The following is an 18,969-nucleotide window of genomic DNA, read 5'->3' as shown; positions in this document are numbered from 1 at the left end:
GAATCACTTGGGAATATGGTTTAAATGTAGATTCTGAGTCAGTAGGGGCTAGGTCAAGATTCTTCTTCTGATAAGCTACACGTGATGTTGCTGCTGGTTCACAGATCTCTATCTGAGTACAAGGAGTGTGGATCAGCACTGTCCAATACAGCAGCCATGAGTCACGAGTCTATTGCTCACTCAAAATGTGGCTGGTTTGAATTGAGGTGTGCTATAAGGATAAAGCAGAATACATTTTACATTTTGAACATTTTTAGTACCAAAAAAACACTAAAATATCTCATTAACTTTTTAATATTAATTGCATGCTAAAAAATAGTATTATAAATATATTTAGTCAATTCGTTATTTTTACTTGTTTCTTTTTACTTTTACTAATGTGGTCACTGGGAAATTTTAAGTAGGTAAGTGGCTCGCATTATATTTCTATTTGGAGAGTGTTAATTTAGACCGACTCACTAATTAATCCAAGAAAATAGAATAATAATCTTCGGAAAGATTTTTAATAGCAAGGGCTGAAATTAAAGTTAATCTGCTTAAATCTTCCAGTTAATCTAGGTTTTTCAAATCAACATGTTTTCTTTCTTTTTTTTTTTTTTTTTACAACATATGTTCTAAAGAGGACAGTAGAAGAGGTTTATGTCAAATTTCTGTTACTTACCTAAAATGGTTTCATCTGTTCCAAAATGAGCCCGGTAAAATAGGACCATCTCTAGCCAGTAAACATGGTAAACAACAATGAGAATCACCACTAGCAGGACTGTGGCTCCAAAACCACAAGCCAGTTCCACTGTGTATCTTGGAGCTGGCACTGGAATGAACAACAAAGAAACAGAATTGATTTCTGTGTGGTAACCACAGTGACCCACCATCCCGGCAAATAGCTGGATAAGCCAAGCAGCTTAGCTATGCACCTGCCTATGTATGAACAATCAGAGATAACATTGTAGAGTTTAGCACTATTTTAAAATACTAGACCGTGTTATATTTATCTTTTTGTTTCCAGCACCTGGCATAGAAGGTGTTTTTTATTTGAATAGTCTTTGACAATATATAAATTAAAACAGAATCATAACATCAGGAAGGGCTTAGAAGGTCATCAAATTCAAGTCACAATTTGACACCTAAATCTCCTTACAAATATTTTTGAAAATTATCATTCCATCCTTGGTCCATATCTTGGGATGGAGTTCTCATTGCTACCTGAAGAAGTCCACGGTATTGGTAGTATTTTAATTGTTGATGCAGCTCATTTGAGTAAAAATCTTAATATCTTTCCACTATAGTTTCATTCTCTTGTCTAGTGTAGTATGAAAGGAATTTAATTATCTTTCCTTTCTACTTGGAAACAGGCCTCAAAAACATTATTTTCACTGTGCAAAAGCAAAGGACATCCACCAGATGCTGAATATGCTTGGTTCTGGAAGTTATTTCCCATGTTCACAGTTCTTCAGTACATATTCTAGAGGTGAACTTGCAATATCTGATTGTGAACAGATTTCTGCATTATCTACTTATTTTTTATATTTTAGGCACCTTTGCAGTTTCTTTGGAAGTATCGGAAATAGAGTGCGGTAATTCTCAAGTACTTAAAAACCAGATCTTAACTCATTAGCCCTATAATCAAGGTCTGTCACAACCAAATTACTAACCACCTTCCTTCCTTTCTCATTTACCATTGCTTTTTCATCAAAAACATCAGGAAGATTTAATATGATGCCCGTTTCTCATGCTGTGACTTCTGGCTGGAAGTCCTTTCTCTTTTTAGTTTCCAAGTCTATGCTCGAATATCATTATTTTATAAAAGCTTTTATAGAATAAAATTTTTATTGCAACCTGGCTCTCCCGTGTAGAAATTTTTACTCTTCCCTTTGTTTATCATTTGATTACAGCATTACTTATTATATTGTAATTTGTCTACAGGTCAGCTTCTTCTCTCCCTCTCATTAACTATACCTTTACAGTCTTTCAGGTAGAGATTATGTCTTTTTCTTCCATGATATCCCTAGAATGCCTAGTATCTCAATGAACATTTCCACATATAAGATTTTACACTTCTGGGATATTTAGAAGTCTATTACTAAATTATGTTTCACAATTTTATTTAGTTGCTTTATTAGCTTGTGATAATGAAGTTTAAGTGTTTGAAGGAGGAACAGTATATTTACTGGGTCTGAAGCAGGAGTGGCTTAAATTGTGTATTAGTCAATTTGATTATTATCTATTGACATCTACCATTTGCCAGAAGCTTCTGGAGATACAATGGTAAATAAGACGGAAAGGGTCTCTGCCCTTTTGTGGCTAATATTCTAATTCAGGGCAGTAAATATGTAAAGAAATAAATCAGCTGGTTAATTTTAAATAGTGATTAGTGCTATAAGAGAAATAAACCGTGGTAATGTGATAGAGGTGATTGAAGGGTGGGACTGGGGCAAGGGCGGTGTACTGCATAAGGTGGTGAGGGAAGGCTTCTGTAAGCACCTAGAACATTGTAGATGTTAAATGTTTGCTGAGACACAGCTTAGAAGAATCTCATTCCAAGCTGGAATTGCTGTAGAGGCTCCCTGACTCCAAAGTGCAGGGATCTTTGAACACCATCACGATGAAGCTCAATTATTGATCATACAACAGTTGAAATAGAATCACGTTTATGAACCTTGAGAGCTTGTTTGGAGGTTCTAGCAGGGGAGCACAGCTACTCCTATACCCTTGACAAAAGACTGGTCCCCCTCTATTGCAGATGGTCGTCCTCTTCCACTGAGTGCGCAGCTTTGGGAAGGAGTCACGTGAAGCAGTGAGGGAGGAAGGGGACACCCGCTTAGCCAGCCAGATAAGCTGAATCTACTCTGGTGATCAATGGGGTGACAGATGTTGCAGGCAGATCAGCTTCACATCCAGGAAATCACTTTTTAAAAAGGCATCTATTCAAAGCAGAAAATGGTAAGCAGCCTGGAGCTGAACCTGAGGTTCTCTTATTAAAGGGCGAATCATAGAGTTTTGATTTTATTATCCTAAACTGGGGATATTAATCCTGCCACAGGTATAGCCTGGGACTTAGCAGTGCAAAATTATTACCAGGTACTCTTGTACTCCTTCCATGAATAATGGCACCTTAAAATAAGAAAACTCCATCATAAATTCCAGAAGCTGTGTTAGTGCAGTTGCTGAAAGTTTAACTAAGATCTATTTGGATAGCTGGCATGAAAATCACTGTGTCCTTGGTATTTCTGAGTACGTTATGTTAACAGTACAATAGGGTAATTTCCACTGTTATTTTCATTATTTGCTCAGTTATTTTGGCTCTCTCTGGATGAACATTTTGTAATGGGGGTGGAGGTTGTTGCTGGCTGCACGTACCTGAAATGGATTTTTGTTAAATGCCAATAGAGAGCTTGCTTAATGACCGAGAGATCAATTACCCTCATAAATTTCCCCTGCCTCATTCGTTTTACTACTGCCCATTTTATTTCTAATGGGGCATTTTAATTCTGTTTTGTGTCATACAGTCATTTGTCATATTTACAGATTGTATTTTGTAGAGCAATCTTGATAACAAGGAGTCATTAATGCTACTTAACGTATCGAACTCTTAAATAATCTACTAGCTGGATTTTCTAAATAGCTTAAGTCACATGCAAGAGGGACATAAAGCAGTGCTGGCTTACAGGGAAAGAGTGACCCTCAGACTACATTTGCTGACTGCCTAGCTGGACCCTCAGGTGTTTTGACAAAAAGATTTCACTCTGATGCAATGCCAGACTAAAGAATTTCCTATCAGAGGCCGGGCACAGTGTCACGCCTGTAACCCCAATACTTTGGGAGGCCAAGACCGGTGGATCACCTGAGGTCGAGAGTTTGAGACCAGCCTGACCAACATGGAGAAACCCTGTCTCAACTAAAAATACAAAATTAGCCGGGTGTGGTAGCGCATGCCTGTAATCCCAGCTACTCGGGAGGCTGAGGCAGGAGAATCGCTTGAACCTGGGAGGCGGAGGTTGCAGTGAGCCGAGATTGCACCATTGCACTCCAGCCTTGGCAACAAGAGCAAAACTCTGTCTCAAAAAAATAAAAATAAAAATAAAAAAAGAATTTCCTATCAGAAAGACATGATGTAATACGACCAAATTGGACTCCTAAACTTCTCTCATTGATTTTACTAATATTCTGATTCAGGATGTAGCCAGATTTAGCTCCCTGATGGTTGTTAGTCCTTAAATCAGTATTTTTTCCATCCCTTTTGTAGTTCAATGTAAATAACTGGCTTCAAAGCCCAAATTTCCAGGTAACCACCTTGGTTAGCTCTTGGCATTTTCCCTGTTTTGAGTTCTTGCTCTACAATCACGTTTCTCTAGGAAATCTGAGTGATTTCCATCATCTTTATTATTGCAGTTGGAGCCTTGCTATCCACTGCATATCCCAACTAAATGCCAGCTGCTTGCACCTCCAAGTGTTCCCTGACACAGAACCCATGGCTACTCCGTTCTAAATTGTTGGGACTGATGGATAATTTTTGGAACTGTGGTAATGACCATTCTCCTGAGTTGTAAACAAAGGGAATGCTTTATTAAAATTATGATAAACCAGAGACCTATGACTAAATTAACTCGCAGATGTTACTGATTTGGCTATTATAGTGTGTTAAAACATGTGCACTTTGGACTTGAGCTTCTGTTCTTAAAGGAGTAACTAGTCCTGGACTAGCCTTCCTTCCATATCTAAAATACAGTTTGTAAAAAGTTGGACAACTGGTAACACAGGAATGTGATCTGTGAGAGAAAAGACAAAAAAAAGGTAAACGCTACGATCACTCTGGCTTTTCGATTAAAGGCACCTTTTAAACTGTGGCACAGAGAAGGGAAAGCCAAAATGAGAAAGTGGTCACACTGAGTTAAAGAGATAGAAATGAGAGTTCAAGGCCGCTGTTGAGTCAGATTGCATTTATAGAGAAGAGAACTATTTAGAGATGGAACTCTAGAAATCTGCACAGGATTATCTCGAGTCTTTGGCCAAATACAAAGCTACACATATTTAGGGGAATACTTTAAAAGGTTAGGCAAAGAATAGCTGGGAACAGATCAACTCTAGGAGCACATGAAGGGCTGTGAGACAGTTGGGTATAGGCCACTCAGAGTGAAGAGACTGTGTTTAGCTCCCCAATATTAATTAGACACTTTAGGTATGACATGCTTTAGAAGTAGGTCCAATCTAACCTTACAGAAAAGGCTATTTTAGACCTGCTTTAACAAAGATAAGATGCTTTTTTAAAAGCAAGCAGTTATGCAAGTAATTTAATTACCCGCTAAAACAAAATTTAACACTGTCTTACAAAATTCAGAACTCAAAATTGTAACATCCATAACATCCAGCATATAATTTTTAAAAAGCTATATAAAAAAGCAAAAAAGTCTATATTAGCTAATAAAAAGATAGCTAATCAAAACAGAACAAAAATTGACAAAAGTGGTGGAATTATCAGATAAACACCTAAAAATGAGTATTCTATGTGTATTTGTTCAATTTTTTTAAAACCATGAACATTGTGAACAGCAAATAGAAAATATCAATAGGGACCTTTCAATGAAGATACAGAAATTCAAAAGCTAAAAAATACAATTCTGAAATAAAGAAAATGCTATCGATTAGACATCACAAAGAAAATGGCCAGCATACATTGGAAACTACACAAACACAGAGCAGGGAAAAGGATGAAAAAGGAAGAAATAAAAATAACGAGAAGATCAGTGACCTGTGGGGCACTACTAATTGGATAGCAGTGGTCTATCCTAATTTCAACTGGAGTACTAAAAGAAGAGAAAGAGTGAGGGGGAAAGCTAGACATATTTGAAGAGAAAATGGCTGAAAATTGTTCACAGTAAAGGAAAAATATAAACACATAGAACTGAGAAGTTTAATAAACTCTAAGTAAGAAACACACACACACAAAGGACACCACAGGCCATCATAATTTGATTTTCAAAATCAATAAAGAAAAGGTGATCTTAAAATCTGCCAAAGAAAAACATATAACAAATACATAAAGGGCACAAAAATAAACAAGAACAACAGCAGCAACAAAAACTGCCCCGTTTGCATTTTAAATAATATTAGCCAGGAGACAATGGAATACCTTAAAGGGCTGAAAGAAAAGAAATAGATACACTTTCAACATATCCTGTGAAAATATTGACAAAGGCACCAGAGAAACATAATGAGAAAGTAAAAATCTTTCCAATTAATTGTGCTGGAACAACTGGATATCGGTATGAAAGGAAAACTGAACTTCAATTTCTACTACACACTATTCATGAAAAAAAGAAAAGAGATGGACTATAGGCCTAAACAAAGGTGAACCTTCCTGACTATGGGTAAGCAAAGCTTTCTTAGAAGACAGAAATTAATAATCATTAAAGAAGAAGTTAATAAATTACATCTCATAGAAAATGAGAACCTCTGCTCATTAAAATACATCATGAAAAAACAAATTGTCATGCAACAGACTGGGGAAAAGTATTTGCAAAACATGTGTCTGACAAAGGACTGGTATCCAGGACAGATGAAGAACTGCTAAGATTCAATAATAAAATACAAACTATTTATAAAATGAACAAAATGTTTGAACAGTCACATCACAAAAGACATACACATGGCCAATAAGCACATGAGGTGTAAGTGCTCAGTATTTTGAGACATCAGGGAAATGAAGAATTAAACTACAGTAAGATACCACCATACACTCACCTATAATTGCTAAAATGAAGAAGGCTGACAACACCAAATCCTTAAGATGTAAATATGTTGACGGTGGAATATAGAATGATAGAGCCACTTGGGGAAAAAAAAAGTCTGACAGTTTCTGATAAAACTAAGTCAGTAATTCCACTCATAGGTATTCATCTCAGAGAAGTAAAAGCGGTAGTCCATTAAGAAACTTGGATAAGAAAGTTCACAGAAGCTTTATTCAAAAGACCCCAAAACTGATAACAACCCAAATGTTCACCACCCAGAGAATGAATAAACAAATCATTCTGCATTCTTAAACAAAACAAAAACAAAACAAAACCACTCCATGGCAAACAAAAGGAGCAAATGCCTGATACACACAACAGCATGGGTGAATATCAAGAACATTTGCTGAGTGAAGGTACAGTTATACAGTAGTGCATTCTGTATGGGTCCACATACACAGAGTTCTAGAATATAAAAAAAAAACTATTCTAAAAAAGAAATAAAAACAGTTGTATTGTTTGGGGAGGTGGGGAAGGTGGGGGTAGAAAGGATTGACTGATAAGGGGAAGAATGTTACTTTCTGGTGATGGTAATATTCTATATCTTAATAGGATATTAGGTAATGCATATATATGCATTTCTCAAAAATTATCAAATGGTACACTTGAATTATGTAATTTGTTACTTTATGCAGGTTTTACCCAGAAAAGAAACCTACAAATAAATATTAAAACACTGATAATGATAAGGAGCTTAAATGTTTACTGATGTCTGCATCTACTTTGAAATGTATCAGAAAATAAGATGGATTGATGTACTGGCAGAAGAATGAATAGACATGTGATAAAGCAAAGATAACCAAATGTTACTGGTAGGATCTAGGTAGGCTGTATTACTGCTCACTGTGTAATTCCTTAAAATCTTCCATATATTTGAAAACTTTCTTAGTAAAGTTTTGAAATATAAAAATTAAAATGAAATAGGACATTTTCAGATTAAAACAAAGCTGAGAGAATTTGTCACCAGCAGATGTACCAGAAACATTAAATAGTTCTTCAGATTAAAATGTTACCAAGAATGGATAGTGTCAGAAATAAAAAATAAGCAAATAAATTTAAAAAAAGATCGGTTCTTAACTTAATAGAAGACAGTTATTTAAAGCCAAACTTTCACAATACATGGCAATACACTGTAATTCATGCAAAACCAAAATGTATTATAGCACAACACAAAGGATGGGAGGGAAGAAATGGAAATACGCCATAGTAAGTTTCTCATAAAATATGTAAAGTGATTAATTCAAGATAAACTGATAAGTTTAGGAAAAATATTATAAACTCTAAAGGAAACAAAACAAGCCCCAAACAAAAAGGAAGAGCCAAAAGCTCAAAAAAGTGATAAAATAAAATACAATGAAAATACCAATTAGTCTAGAGGAGATAAAAATAAAGACAGGTGGACAACAAATAGCAAGATGATAAACTTAAAGGCAGTCATATTAATAATTAAAGAAAAATGGATTAAACATTCAAGTTAAACGGCAGAAATGATCAGATTGGATCCAATACCCAATAATATGCTGTAAATAAGATACATACATTAAGTATAAAGTATAAGTATAAAAGCATAAAGATGCTGATAGGTAAAATAAAATAATGGAAAAAACATATACTAATTATAAGAAAGCTTGTAGTGAGCCGAGATCGCACCACTGCACTCCAGCCTGGGTGACAGAGCAAGACTCCGTCCCTCTACCAAAAAAAATAAATAAATTAAAAAAATAAAAAAAAAAGAAAGCTGGAATGGCTACATTCATATTAGACACAGAGTATTAACAGAAAAAAAATAGACATTTCACAATTTAAGAGTCAATTCATGAAAAAGACATGTCAATCCTAAATAAGCATGTATTAAATATCACAGTTCCAAAATACATGAGACAAATACTGGCAGAACTGAAGAGAGAATTGGAAAAATCCATATTATATGTAAAGATTTCAACACCATTCTCTCTTTTAATAACTGAATAACAAAGTATATTGGAAAAATCAGAAGGATATTGAAGACATGAACAACACTGACACCAATTTTCTTAGTTGACATTTACTGGACACCACACTCGAAACTACAAAATATATGTCTTTTTCAAATGCATATCAAACATTTACCAAGATAGGCAGTCTGCAAATACTTTTTTTTTTAAGTACCAATAAGCTTAAAAAGAATAAAATCATGCAAAGTATGTTCTTTGGACACATCAGAATTAAATAAAAGATTAGAAATTAGAATCAAGTGTGCAGCACTGTGGCAAAGCTCTCATTCCCCATTCCCTCGGTTTTCACAGATACCCTGGAAATTGAACCTGAAGGATAAGAAAAGGAAGGCTTGTACTAGTTCATATACACAGCCAGCACTGAGTCCGGAACTTGAACCCAGGTCTATCTAGAACAAAAACCTATGTTTCTCCACTCCGTAATGTAGTTCTCTCAGGTAGTTCTAAGTTGGAGATACCTGCTCCCAGACTTTTTTTCTAATTTTTTACATTAGCTAAACTTAAATGACAATATGAAATGTTACAAATAACTATCAAGAGTGAACATAAAGTCAACTCTAAAATTCAAATGAATTTTCATATATAATGTAGTAAAACGATCTGGAAAATTCCAAGCGTGTTTGAATTAAATAACACACGCTGAAATAACCCTTCGGTCAAAAAGAAATGAAGACAGAAATTAGAAAGTATTTTGAACTTAATAATAACAAAAACTCGACATTTCAACATTTGTTGGATTTAGTTAAAGTAATCCTATGAGGAAAACACATAGCTCAGAATACTTATATTGGAAAAGAAGAATTACTTAAAAATCAGTGATACAGCTTATATTTTAGGATGACTGACAAAAAGAAAATGAAGTGCAAAGTATGCAAAAAGAGGAAAATAAGTATATGAATAAAGTAAATAAAATATATAAACAACAGAGAAAAATCAATAAAAATATGTTCATTGAAAAAATTAGCAAAATTGAGAAACCCTTATCTTGACTGATGAAGGACAAAAAAAGGCAAAACACCAATTACTAATATCAGGAGTGACAGTGGAACATCACTAAAAATCCTGCAGACATTAAAAGGATAATAGGAAATAATCTAAAGAAAAGTATGCCAATAATGTGACAACTTAGATGAAATGGAAAAAAATGCCTTGAAAGCCAAAACTGCCACAACAAGAAACAGAAAATCTCAATAACTAAAAAGGACACTGAATTCATAATTAAAAGCTTTCCCAAAAAGAAAACAACGGCCGGGCACGGTGGCTCACGCCTGTAATCCCAGCACTTTGGGAGGCCTAGGCGGGCGGATCATGAGGTCAGGAGATCGAGACCATCCTGGTTAACACAGTGAAACCCCGTCTCTACTAAAAATACAAAAAATTAGCCGGCCCTGGAGGCGGGCGCCTGTAGTCACAGCTACTCGGGAGGCTGAGGCAGGAGAATGGCGTGAACCTGGAAGGCGGAGCTTGCAGTGAGCCGAGATCGCACCACCGCACTCCGGCCTGGGCGAAAGAGCGAGACTCCGTCTCAAAAAAAAAGAAAAAAAGAAAAAGAAAAAAACAGGCCCAGATAGTTATATGAGTAATTCTTTTGAGCAAGAAATAATACCAGTTTTACCCATAGGCTTTCACATAATCACAAAAGAGGGAACATTACCCAGCTCATGTAATGAGACCAGCATAACCCTCACATTAGTCACAGCATTACAAGAAAAGAATACTACAAACCAATATCCTTCATGAACAAAGATATGAACAAAATTTGGTGAAACCCCATCTCTACTGAAAAGAAAAAAAAATTCGCTGGTATGGTGGCGGGTGCCTCTAATCCCAGCTACTCAGGAGGCTGAGGCAGGAGAATCATTTGAACCCAGGAGGTGGAGGTTGCAGTGAGCTGAGATCGTGCCACTGTACTCCAGCCTGGGCAACAAGAGGGAAACTCTGTCTCAAAAAAAAAAAAATTCTTAACATGAACAAAAATCTGTGACAAAATATTAGTAAATCAAATCCAGTAATATATAAAAAGGACAATAAATCATGACAATATGAGGGTTTATTCTGGACATGCAAAATTGGATGAACATTTCAAAATCAGTAAGTATAAATCATCACACTGACAGATTAAAAATAAAAACATATAATTCTCTCAATAGATCCAGTCAAGTATTCAACAAAACTCAACATACTCACACAAAAAAATTCTCGGCAAACTGAAAATGAAAAAATTGCTCATGAAAATAAAGGTCATCTACAAAAAAATCCTGTATATAAAAACCTGAATTATTGCCCTCTAAATTTGGAAACAATGCAAAGATGGCTGCTCTCAAAACTTCTACAGAACATTGTACTGGAGGTCCAAAAGAGTGAAACGGACAGTAAAAAGTTATTAAAGTTATGAAATTTAGAAAGGAAGAAGTAAAAATCTGTTTGATGATGGGTGACACAATCAAGCATATGGAAAATCCTAAGAAACTAAACAAACAAACCCCACCCTAAAGTTCAAAAGGTCAAGATCAATATATACAAATCAATTAATTGCATTTTCAATGAACAACTGGAAAATGAAAATTTAAAAAGTACTATTACAGGCCGGGCGTGGTGGCTCACGACTATAATCCCAGCACTTTGGGAGGGAGGCTGAGGAGGGTGGATCATCTGAGGTCAGGAGTTTGAGACAAGCCTGGCCAACATGGAGAAACCCCATCTCTACTAAAACTATAAAAATTAGCCGGGTATGGTAGTGGGGACCTGTAATCGCAGCTACTCTGGAGGCTGAGGCAGGAGAATTGCTTGAACTCGGGAGGTGGAGATTGCAGTGAGCCGAGATCACGCCACTGCACTGCAGCCTAAGTGACAGTGAGACTCTGTCTCAAAAATAAATTTAAATAAAAGTACTATTACAATAGCATCAAAAACAAAATATTTAGGCATACATTTAACAATATGTATGCAAGGCCTGTACACTCAAATCTAAAGGAAAAAATGCTGAAAAAAGTTAAGATCTAAATAAATGGAGAGATATATTATATCCATGGATTGGAAAATACAGTATTGTTAAGATTTCAATTTTCCCCAGACTGATTTATAAATTAAATACAATCAAAATATCAGCAGGCCTTTATGTAGAAAAGGACAAACTGATACTACGATCTATACAAAAAAAATACATGGTTCCTAAAATAGTTGAATCAATCTTCAAAAAGAAAAAAGGGGGAAGACATGTAGTATCTGATTTCATGACTTACTTTAAATTTTAAAACTATGTTAACCAGGATAAAGTGGCATTGGACTAAAGATAGATAAACAGATGAACAGAGCAGGGAATGCAGAAATAGATCTATATTCATAGAATTAATTTTTTGGGCTCTTTTCTGAACAATTCAACAAACAAAGGAAAGATTTTTCAATATGATATGAGAACAACTGGTTATCTATGTGGAAAAACAAAACACTAAACATTAACCCAGTACCTCAGAGTATTAAAAAAATGGATCATAGGCCTAACTCTAAAAGAAAAATCTACCAGTCTTCCAGAAGAAAACACAGAAGGATACCTTTCTAACCTGAATACCTTTCTAACTTTAGGCAAAGATTGCTAATATCGAATTTAGAAACCACTAAGCATAGAAGAAACTGATACAATAAATGCCATCAAAGTTTTAAAGATTCTGTTTAAAAGAAAATGAATTCACAAACTGGGTGATAATATTAACAATTCATATATCTGACACAGGACTTTTATTTGAGATATATATGCGTCTGTGTCTATATCCTAACATACATTAAATTTAAAAACAAATGACCAGTAACAAAAATGAGCTAAACATTTTAACAGATACTTTACAAAAAGATATATTAGCTAATGACAAATAAGGCTATGAAAAATTGTCCAACATCATTAGTATCCAATAAATGCAAATTTAAAGCACAATGTAATAAAACTATGCATCCATCAGTATGGCTAAAATTTGAAAGTTTGACAGCTCCAAAAATTGGTGAGGAAATAGAGTGCCTGGAATTTGTGAACATTGCTAGAGGACAGGTAAAATGGTACAATCTCTTTGGAAATAGGTTTGGCAGTTTCTCACAAAGTTAAACAGATACCTTGCCTTAGTCCTTTTCATGCTGTTATTATAAAACAACGGGCTGGGCGTGGTGGCTCACACCTGTAATCCCAGCACTTTGGGAGGCTGAGGCAGGAGGATCACCTGAGGTCAGGAGTTTGAGACCAGCCTGGCCAACATGGTGAAATCCTGTCTCTAGCAAAAATACAAAAATTAGCCAGGCGTGGTGGCACATGCCTGTGTAGTCCCAGCTACTTGGGAGGCTGAGGCAGGAGAATCACTTGAACCCAGGATGCAGTGGTTGCAGTGAGCCGAGATCATGCCACTGCACTTCAGCCTAGGTGACAAGAGTAAAACTGTGTCTCAAAAATAAAAAATAAATAAAAATAAATACATAAAATATAAATAAAACGACTGCCTCCGCTTTAATACTTAGCTTTAACTGACTATAATGAAATTTTGCTGTCAATAAGACCTACACCAGTGTCTTCCTCTCATTCCAGGCCTTAGTCTTTTCTTGATGTCCTTCTGAGGAAGTTCATATAATGCTTTGCTAATAAATTTAGAGTAGTCCCATACATGTAATGTGTGAATGTGAACTCAGATATAACCTCTGAATTTCAGCATTAGCTGGCCCAGAATAGAAGCCAAGTGAAGAAAACCACAACTCCTCTGGTACCACTGGAAATACACAGGTGTGACCAAACGGTGATTTTATATCAGCTTTCAGCACAGACCATCTAGTCTAGAGGATCCACCTGTCACTTCACATTCCTGACACTGTCCTTATTACACCATTTAGAGCAGGGGCTTCTGTAAAAGGGGAGCTACTTCGGTCACTGTGGGAGGCAAACTTGTGCTTCACTCCTACATTACACATTGCTTTGATTGTTTTGATCCTATTCACTTGACAATAAGTTATTAATTTATGTCACCTTCCATAATTATTCCCCAGGATACATCCCTCAGAAGATGATCCCCACAGAAAGCTCCATACTTAAGAAATCTGGAGTCAAATACATATGAAAACATCCTGCCACTATAATCCAACTTCCCGCAGATATTCCCATCAAATGTTCACATATTAAATACTTGAATGGGTCCTAACTAAAGTAACTTGATTGATTTTTTTAAAATCCCGACATAAATGATACTTATTTGACGATAAAAGCCTTTGTCAAATAACACCTATGAAAATCTGAAGGAAATAATGAGTTCATATTTATTGAGCATTTCATATATAGGTATATATGCCAATAACTGTGCTGAGCACCTTAAAACAACCTTATAAGGTAGTGGTATTATTGTGTCTACTTTAAATATAAGGAAATTAAGGCTCAGAGAGATTTACTTTTCACAGTTAGGATGTGCAGAAACCAGAATTTCAACACAGGTGCTCTGATTCTAGAGTACAATAATGCATTGCAGGACAATACTGATTCTTAGTAGTGTTCCCGAGAACGCAATTTGGGAAACTGCCTTACATCATGTACTTCAGTCTTTCCTTTTCACACTGGCTTCTGAGGAGCAGAAGCAATGAATTACCCTGAATTGATTCACTAGTACTTCATACGCGGCATATACATTTCAGGCCTTTGCTATTTAGTTTTAAAGTTGTAATGAAAGTTTGAGGTGAATCCTGTTTTTCATCAGCTTTAAAAAAGCATTAAGTCTCTGTAAAATGTAACAATTATGTGCTATTTTATTCACTTTTGAAGAAATATTACACACTTTATAGACTAGGAGCCAGGAGGATTCTGAAGGACCTGATTTCATGTGTGATAACTCATCATTACTTTTCTCAAGACCATTGAAAACATCCTTGAAGGGATTTTCTGGGATTCTGTGTTAGGTGAGAGACACAAAGAAAGTTTTGGACACAGTCTGTTTTAGGAGCAGCACTTCTGACAAGAAGGCTTTATAATTTCCATTTATTGTAGAATAATATAGTACTATCAACATAGAAATCATGTTTATATCATTTAAAATCATAATTTAAATGATTTTCATTTTAGCAATTGTGGCTGCTGGTATATTATAAACCTGCTTAAATACTGATACATAGTGTTTAAAATAATATTCTAATTATGCATTTTTGGAAAATAAACATTTAATACCTTAATTAGTTGCATACAATTGGATGGCTGCTATTAATAATGTTTTACAACTACAGATAATGCTTCTAATAATATTAAAAGATATATAATTCCCTTTCTGTTATTTGTTCAGGAAAAATTCCGAAAGTCTTAGGTCAGATGATGCAATCTTTTTTTATGACTCTTGAACTCTACCATGAATGATTTTTAAAAGGGTCTTAATAATTCACCAACAATATGTGGCTCTACCAGTTTTTTCTATCTTTGGTAGCTTTGAATATTTTCTTTGTTTTTAATTTTTCATAATTGTACAGACACAAAATTTTGTCTCACTGTAATCATGTCAATTTTTTTAGCTACATTTGGGCATTACGGTACTAACAATATCAGAAACAATATTTTGAGTATCTTACATAGATGAAAACTTTCATATTTTTCATTTAAGTTTGATTCATTACTGTGGGTTAGATGCCGTCGGGCTAGGTGCTGGAGCTCTCTTTCTCAATCTCTCCTTTTGTCCTTATTCACCACAATGTTAATTTGGAGCTGAGAGATTCATCATTACCGCATCTATTACCTTTCTGCTTCACCTTGGCTGCTTTGGCAACTTCGCCTTTGGCACTTCTAGCATGACAGACATAGCTGCGCTTGAGATCCTCAGAGGTAACTTTCTTGATGCTCAAAATCTGAGTTCTTGTTTCATCTTCTGTTCTACTATGACTTATACTAGAAATAGAGAGAAGAAAATCAAAGCATTTGAGAGTGACTCAAGAGCTATGGACTGTGTAGGAATCAGACAAGTAAGCAACCACAGACCCCCACTACAGGTGAGGGCGAGGAAGGTTGATAAGCTGAGCTACCTATAATGCAGTGACTACAAAGTATTAATGGTAAGATTCTAACACTATACTATACCATCTACACTACACACTATCCCATTGTCTAGACCAAATCCCAATACTGGCTTCTTTTTATAGATCTCTCTTCAAAACAAAATGTCTCTTTTGCTTAAACTTCTGAGCCAGAATGCTGTATCAGTTTAGAGAGAAGCTTCTGGGGCCAGGTCCTTTCGGGTTTTTATCCAGGATTTGTCAATTCCTGGCTATATACTTTGGGTGAGATAACTAATCTTTCCAGGTCTTAGGTTCCTCTTTTGGAAAAGAGGGAAGTCATAATGCCCACACAGTGCATTAACTGTATTAATTTATTCAGGAATTCTGAGGACTGAATATGCTAAGGCATGAATATTAGAATAATGCTTAATAAATATTCATGTAGGTATTATTGTTATCCCATAGGAATAGCTGATGCATTTCAGTGATTCCCAAAGCATGGATTCTGAACACAGCTAGAATACTGTGGTCAGAAATCTGAAATCTCACGGTTAAATCCTAACGTATAAAAAGAGGAAGCTGTTATGAACAAGTAAACTTTGTAAAAATAAATATATCCAACTCTCAGTGAATCAGAGATCAAGTGTTTTGGGTCCAAGATCAGAATTTAAAATCCCTTTGAACTCCTTTACTTATCGCAGAGAAAAATCTCTCTGCTACAGCTGACTGCCATCTAGGTTCTCTTTTTAACTAGGCTTACTGTCAGGTATGAGAATTTGGTTAAGGGCTCTGATTGGTTTCACTTAAGCTTAATGCCACTGCTATCCTGTGAACTCTGAGTACGTTTCAACAGCAGCAAGGTGGAACAACATGACTTTCCTTGTTATTTATTCATTATTATTATAAGGATGGGCTACAAAGTGTTAAAAATTCCTAAAAAAGATCAATAATTCTCCCTGTGAGCCTCCAGCCACATTACTTTGTCGTATAGCTGACCAGCTGCAAATTTTTAATTGGTGCAGTGAGCCAACTGCTGTTCGGTAATGGTATGCTTCATTTGCAGTGGAAGCTTCTGTCTTCAAGGACTCACACTTTCCACTTTGCCAACGCTTTAAAAAATCAGGTTTATTTAGGAATAAAATGTTATTTTATTTTAAAAGTGAGTTATATTACTACCCATCTACCTTTAAAATAAAATTTAAATTACACAAACATATTTAGTTAATATTAAAAATTACTAATTATAAATGTAACTATAGGTTATATGAGATAAGAAAGAGGAGGAGAGAGAAAATGCATGCTCACTGCAATGCAAAAAAAACAAAACACAATTACCTAAGGCACAAATACATAGGGCCAGACACTAGGATTGAGAAAAGGAAAAAACACAACTACACTGTAGGTTTCCACATACCCACAACCCTTGATTGTGACCTTTTTATTCATGTAAGATATGTATTCTCTCTACTTCCATGTGGGTATCATAAATGTGTGAATCTTGCTGGGCTTAAGACAATAGGGTGCATGTCCTCTGGACAATCTGATGAAGATGCTCAGCCTCAGAACATTCTAATTCAGCTCTCCACTGGTCATCAGGCAGCATCTGTTCCTTGCATTGCTAGTCCAGTAACCCTGGTTTGGGATGCAATCACCAAAGATTTGAAAATCTTGCCGATTTTTGTTAGTGATAGGGAAAAATGAGAATTTTTATTTTCATTGACTAGAACACACATCAGAGATCATTAAGTTGAGAAACAAAGGTTAATCACTCCCTTGCTGGCCCCCATGATACCTTTCGTTAATGGTGACATCAATAGTGATGTCATCAGGTTTTTTTCCATCAATGGTCCACCAAACCTCATTGCGAGAATCCATCAGAAAACTAAAATAGACCGTACAGGGAATGAGTAGCTCCTCTCCTGAAAAAAAAAAAAAAAAAAAAAAACAAAGACAAAATTAGCCCATTAGTGTTTATCCTTCATATGGCTATATTGGTTCTACTCTCTGGCCAATCAGAAGCTACGAGTTATGTGTACCTGAAACCCTGCTTATGAGTAATTCTCTAGTCGACTCCCATAAGGTAATGTACCATACTTCATTCCAAAACAAACAAGCAAAACCAAATAAAGAAGGCCATCAACTTTGTATAAAATTACCAGAGTGACCATTTTTAATGTAATCTAAATAAATTCTAAAATGATGATATTTGTTTAAAAAGTCTCTGACAAGGCTAGGCATAGTGGCTCACACCTGTAATCCCAGCACTTTGGGAGGCCGAGGCAGGTGGATCACTTAGGGTGAGGAGTTCAAGACCAGCCTGGCCAACATGGTGAAACCCCGTCTCTACTAAAAATACAAAAATTAGCCGGGCATGGTGGCACCACCTGTAATCCCAGCTACTTGGGGGGCTGAGGTAGGAGAATTGCTTGAACTCAGGAGGTGGAGGTTGCAGTGAGCCAAGACTGTGCCACTGCACTCCAGCCTGGGCAACAGAGTGAGACTCCATCTCCAAAAAAAAAAAAAAAGTCTCTGACAATATCCTTTCTAGCCCTAGACCTCCATAGACTGCTCTTCTCCTTTGTTATTTTCCTCAAGAAGGGTGACTGAGGACAGGTTCTCCATATCTTCAGTCCTTGGCCAGGAAAGATGGGGAAATACCATCACAGAGAGATCTGGCTGAGGAGGCCCACCTTGAAATGCTCCAGCTATCAGGGTGCATTCAATAAATTTTAAGATAACTTAAAAATAGAAAACTCTACGCTATCCCTCTGAGATGGAACATGAGGTTAGGGAGATCCCTAGGCAGAAAACAGTAGTAACAGCAGCAGTAGCAACATACTTACTAAGAACTTTGTACAAGTTATTATGCTAAATATTTATATTTATTAATGGTCTTATTTAATCTTACAAAAGCACCATAAGGTATTTTTTAAAATCTATGTTTCCCAAATGTAAAAGGTGAAGCTTAAGGATGCTAAATGATATTCCTAAGTTAAATCGGTAATAAGTGAAGGGCCAGGATTTGACCTAGACTGACCTTCCATCCCAGTTTGCCCAAAACAGTTCTGTTTTATGCCTGCTTTCCTGGTTACCTATATTAATAGGTAGTGGCTATGTTTACTCGCAGAAAGCGTCCTGGTTTAGATGATAAATTATATCGTCACCCTAATTTGAACTTAGGCTTATCTGACTGAGTGGCC

The 18,969-nt window shown here is 35.9% G+C and overlaps 1 protein-coding gene across 9 annotated transcripts in view; it reads right to left on the bottom strand.

Moving 5' to 3' along the window:
- IL1RAP (interleukin 1 receptor accessory protein) overlaps positions 1 to 18,969 on the bottom strand; it is a 147,456-nt gene that overhangs the window by 17,376 nt on the left and 111,111 nt on the right. For all 9 annotated transcript variants that reach the window (XR_010111709.1, XR_010111710.1, XM_008978661.4 and 6 more), the window contains 3 exons: positions 17,562 to 17,688; positions 15,514 to 15,662; positions 662 to 811 (listed from right to left, as the gene is read on the bottom strand). Coding sequence is in view for 7 of the 9 variants with exons in the window: in XM_008978661.4 (XP_008976909.1) it covers positions 662 to 811; positions 15,514 to 15,662; positions 17,562 to 17,688 (426 nt within the window). In the remaining 2 variants the exon portion in view is untranslated. The remainder of the gene's footprint in view (positions 1 to 661; positions 812 to 15,513; positions 15,663 to 17,561; positions 17,689 to 18,969) is intronic.

The sequence above is a fragment of the Pan paniscus genome, chromosome 2 (genome assembly GCF_029289425.2).
Source record: "Pan paniscus chromosome 2, NHGRI_mPanPan1-v2.0_pri, whole genome shotgun sequence".
NCBI lineage: Eukaryota > Metazoa > Chordata > Mammalia > Primates > Hominidae > Pan > Pan paniscus.
This window is presented reverse-complemented; position numbering and strand designations above follow the sequence as displayed.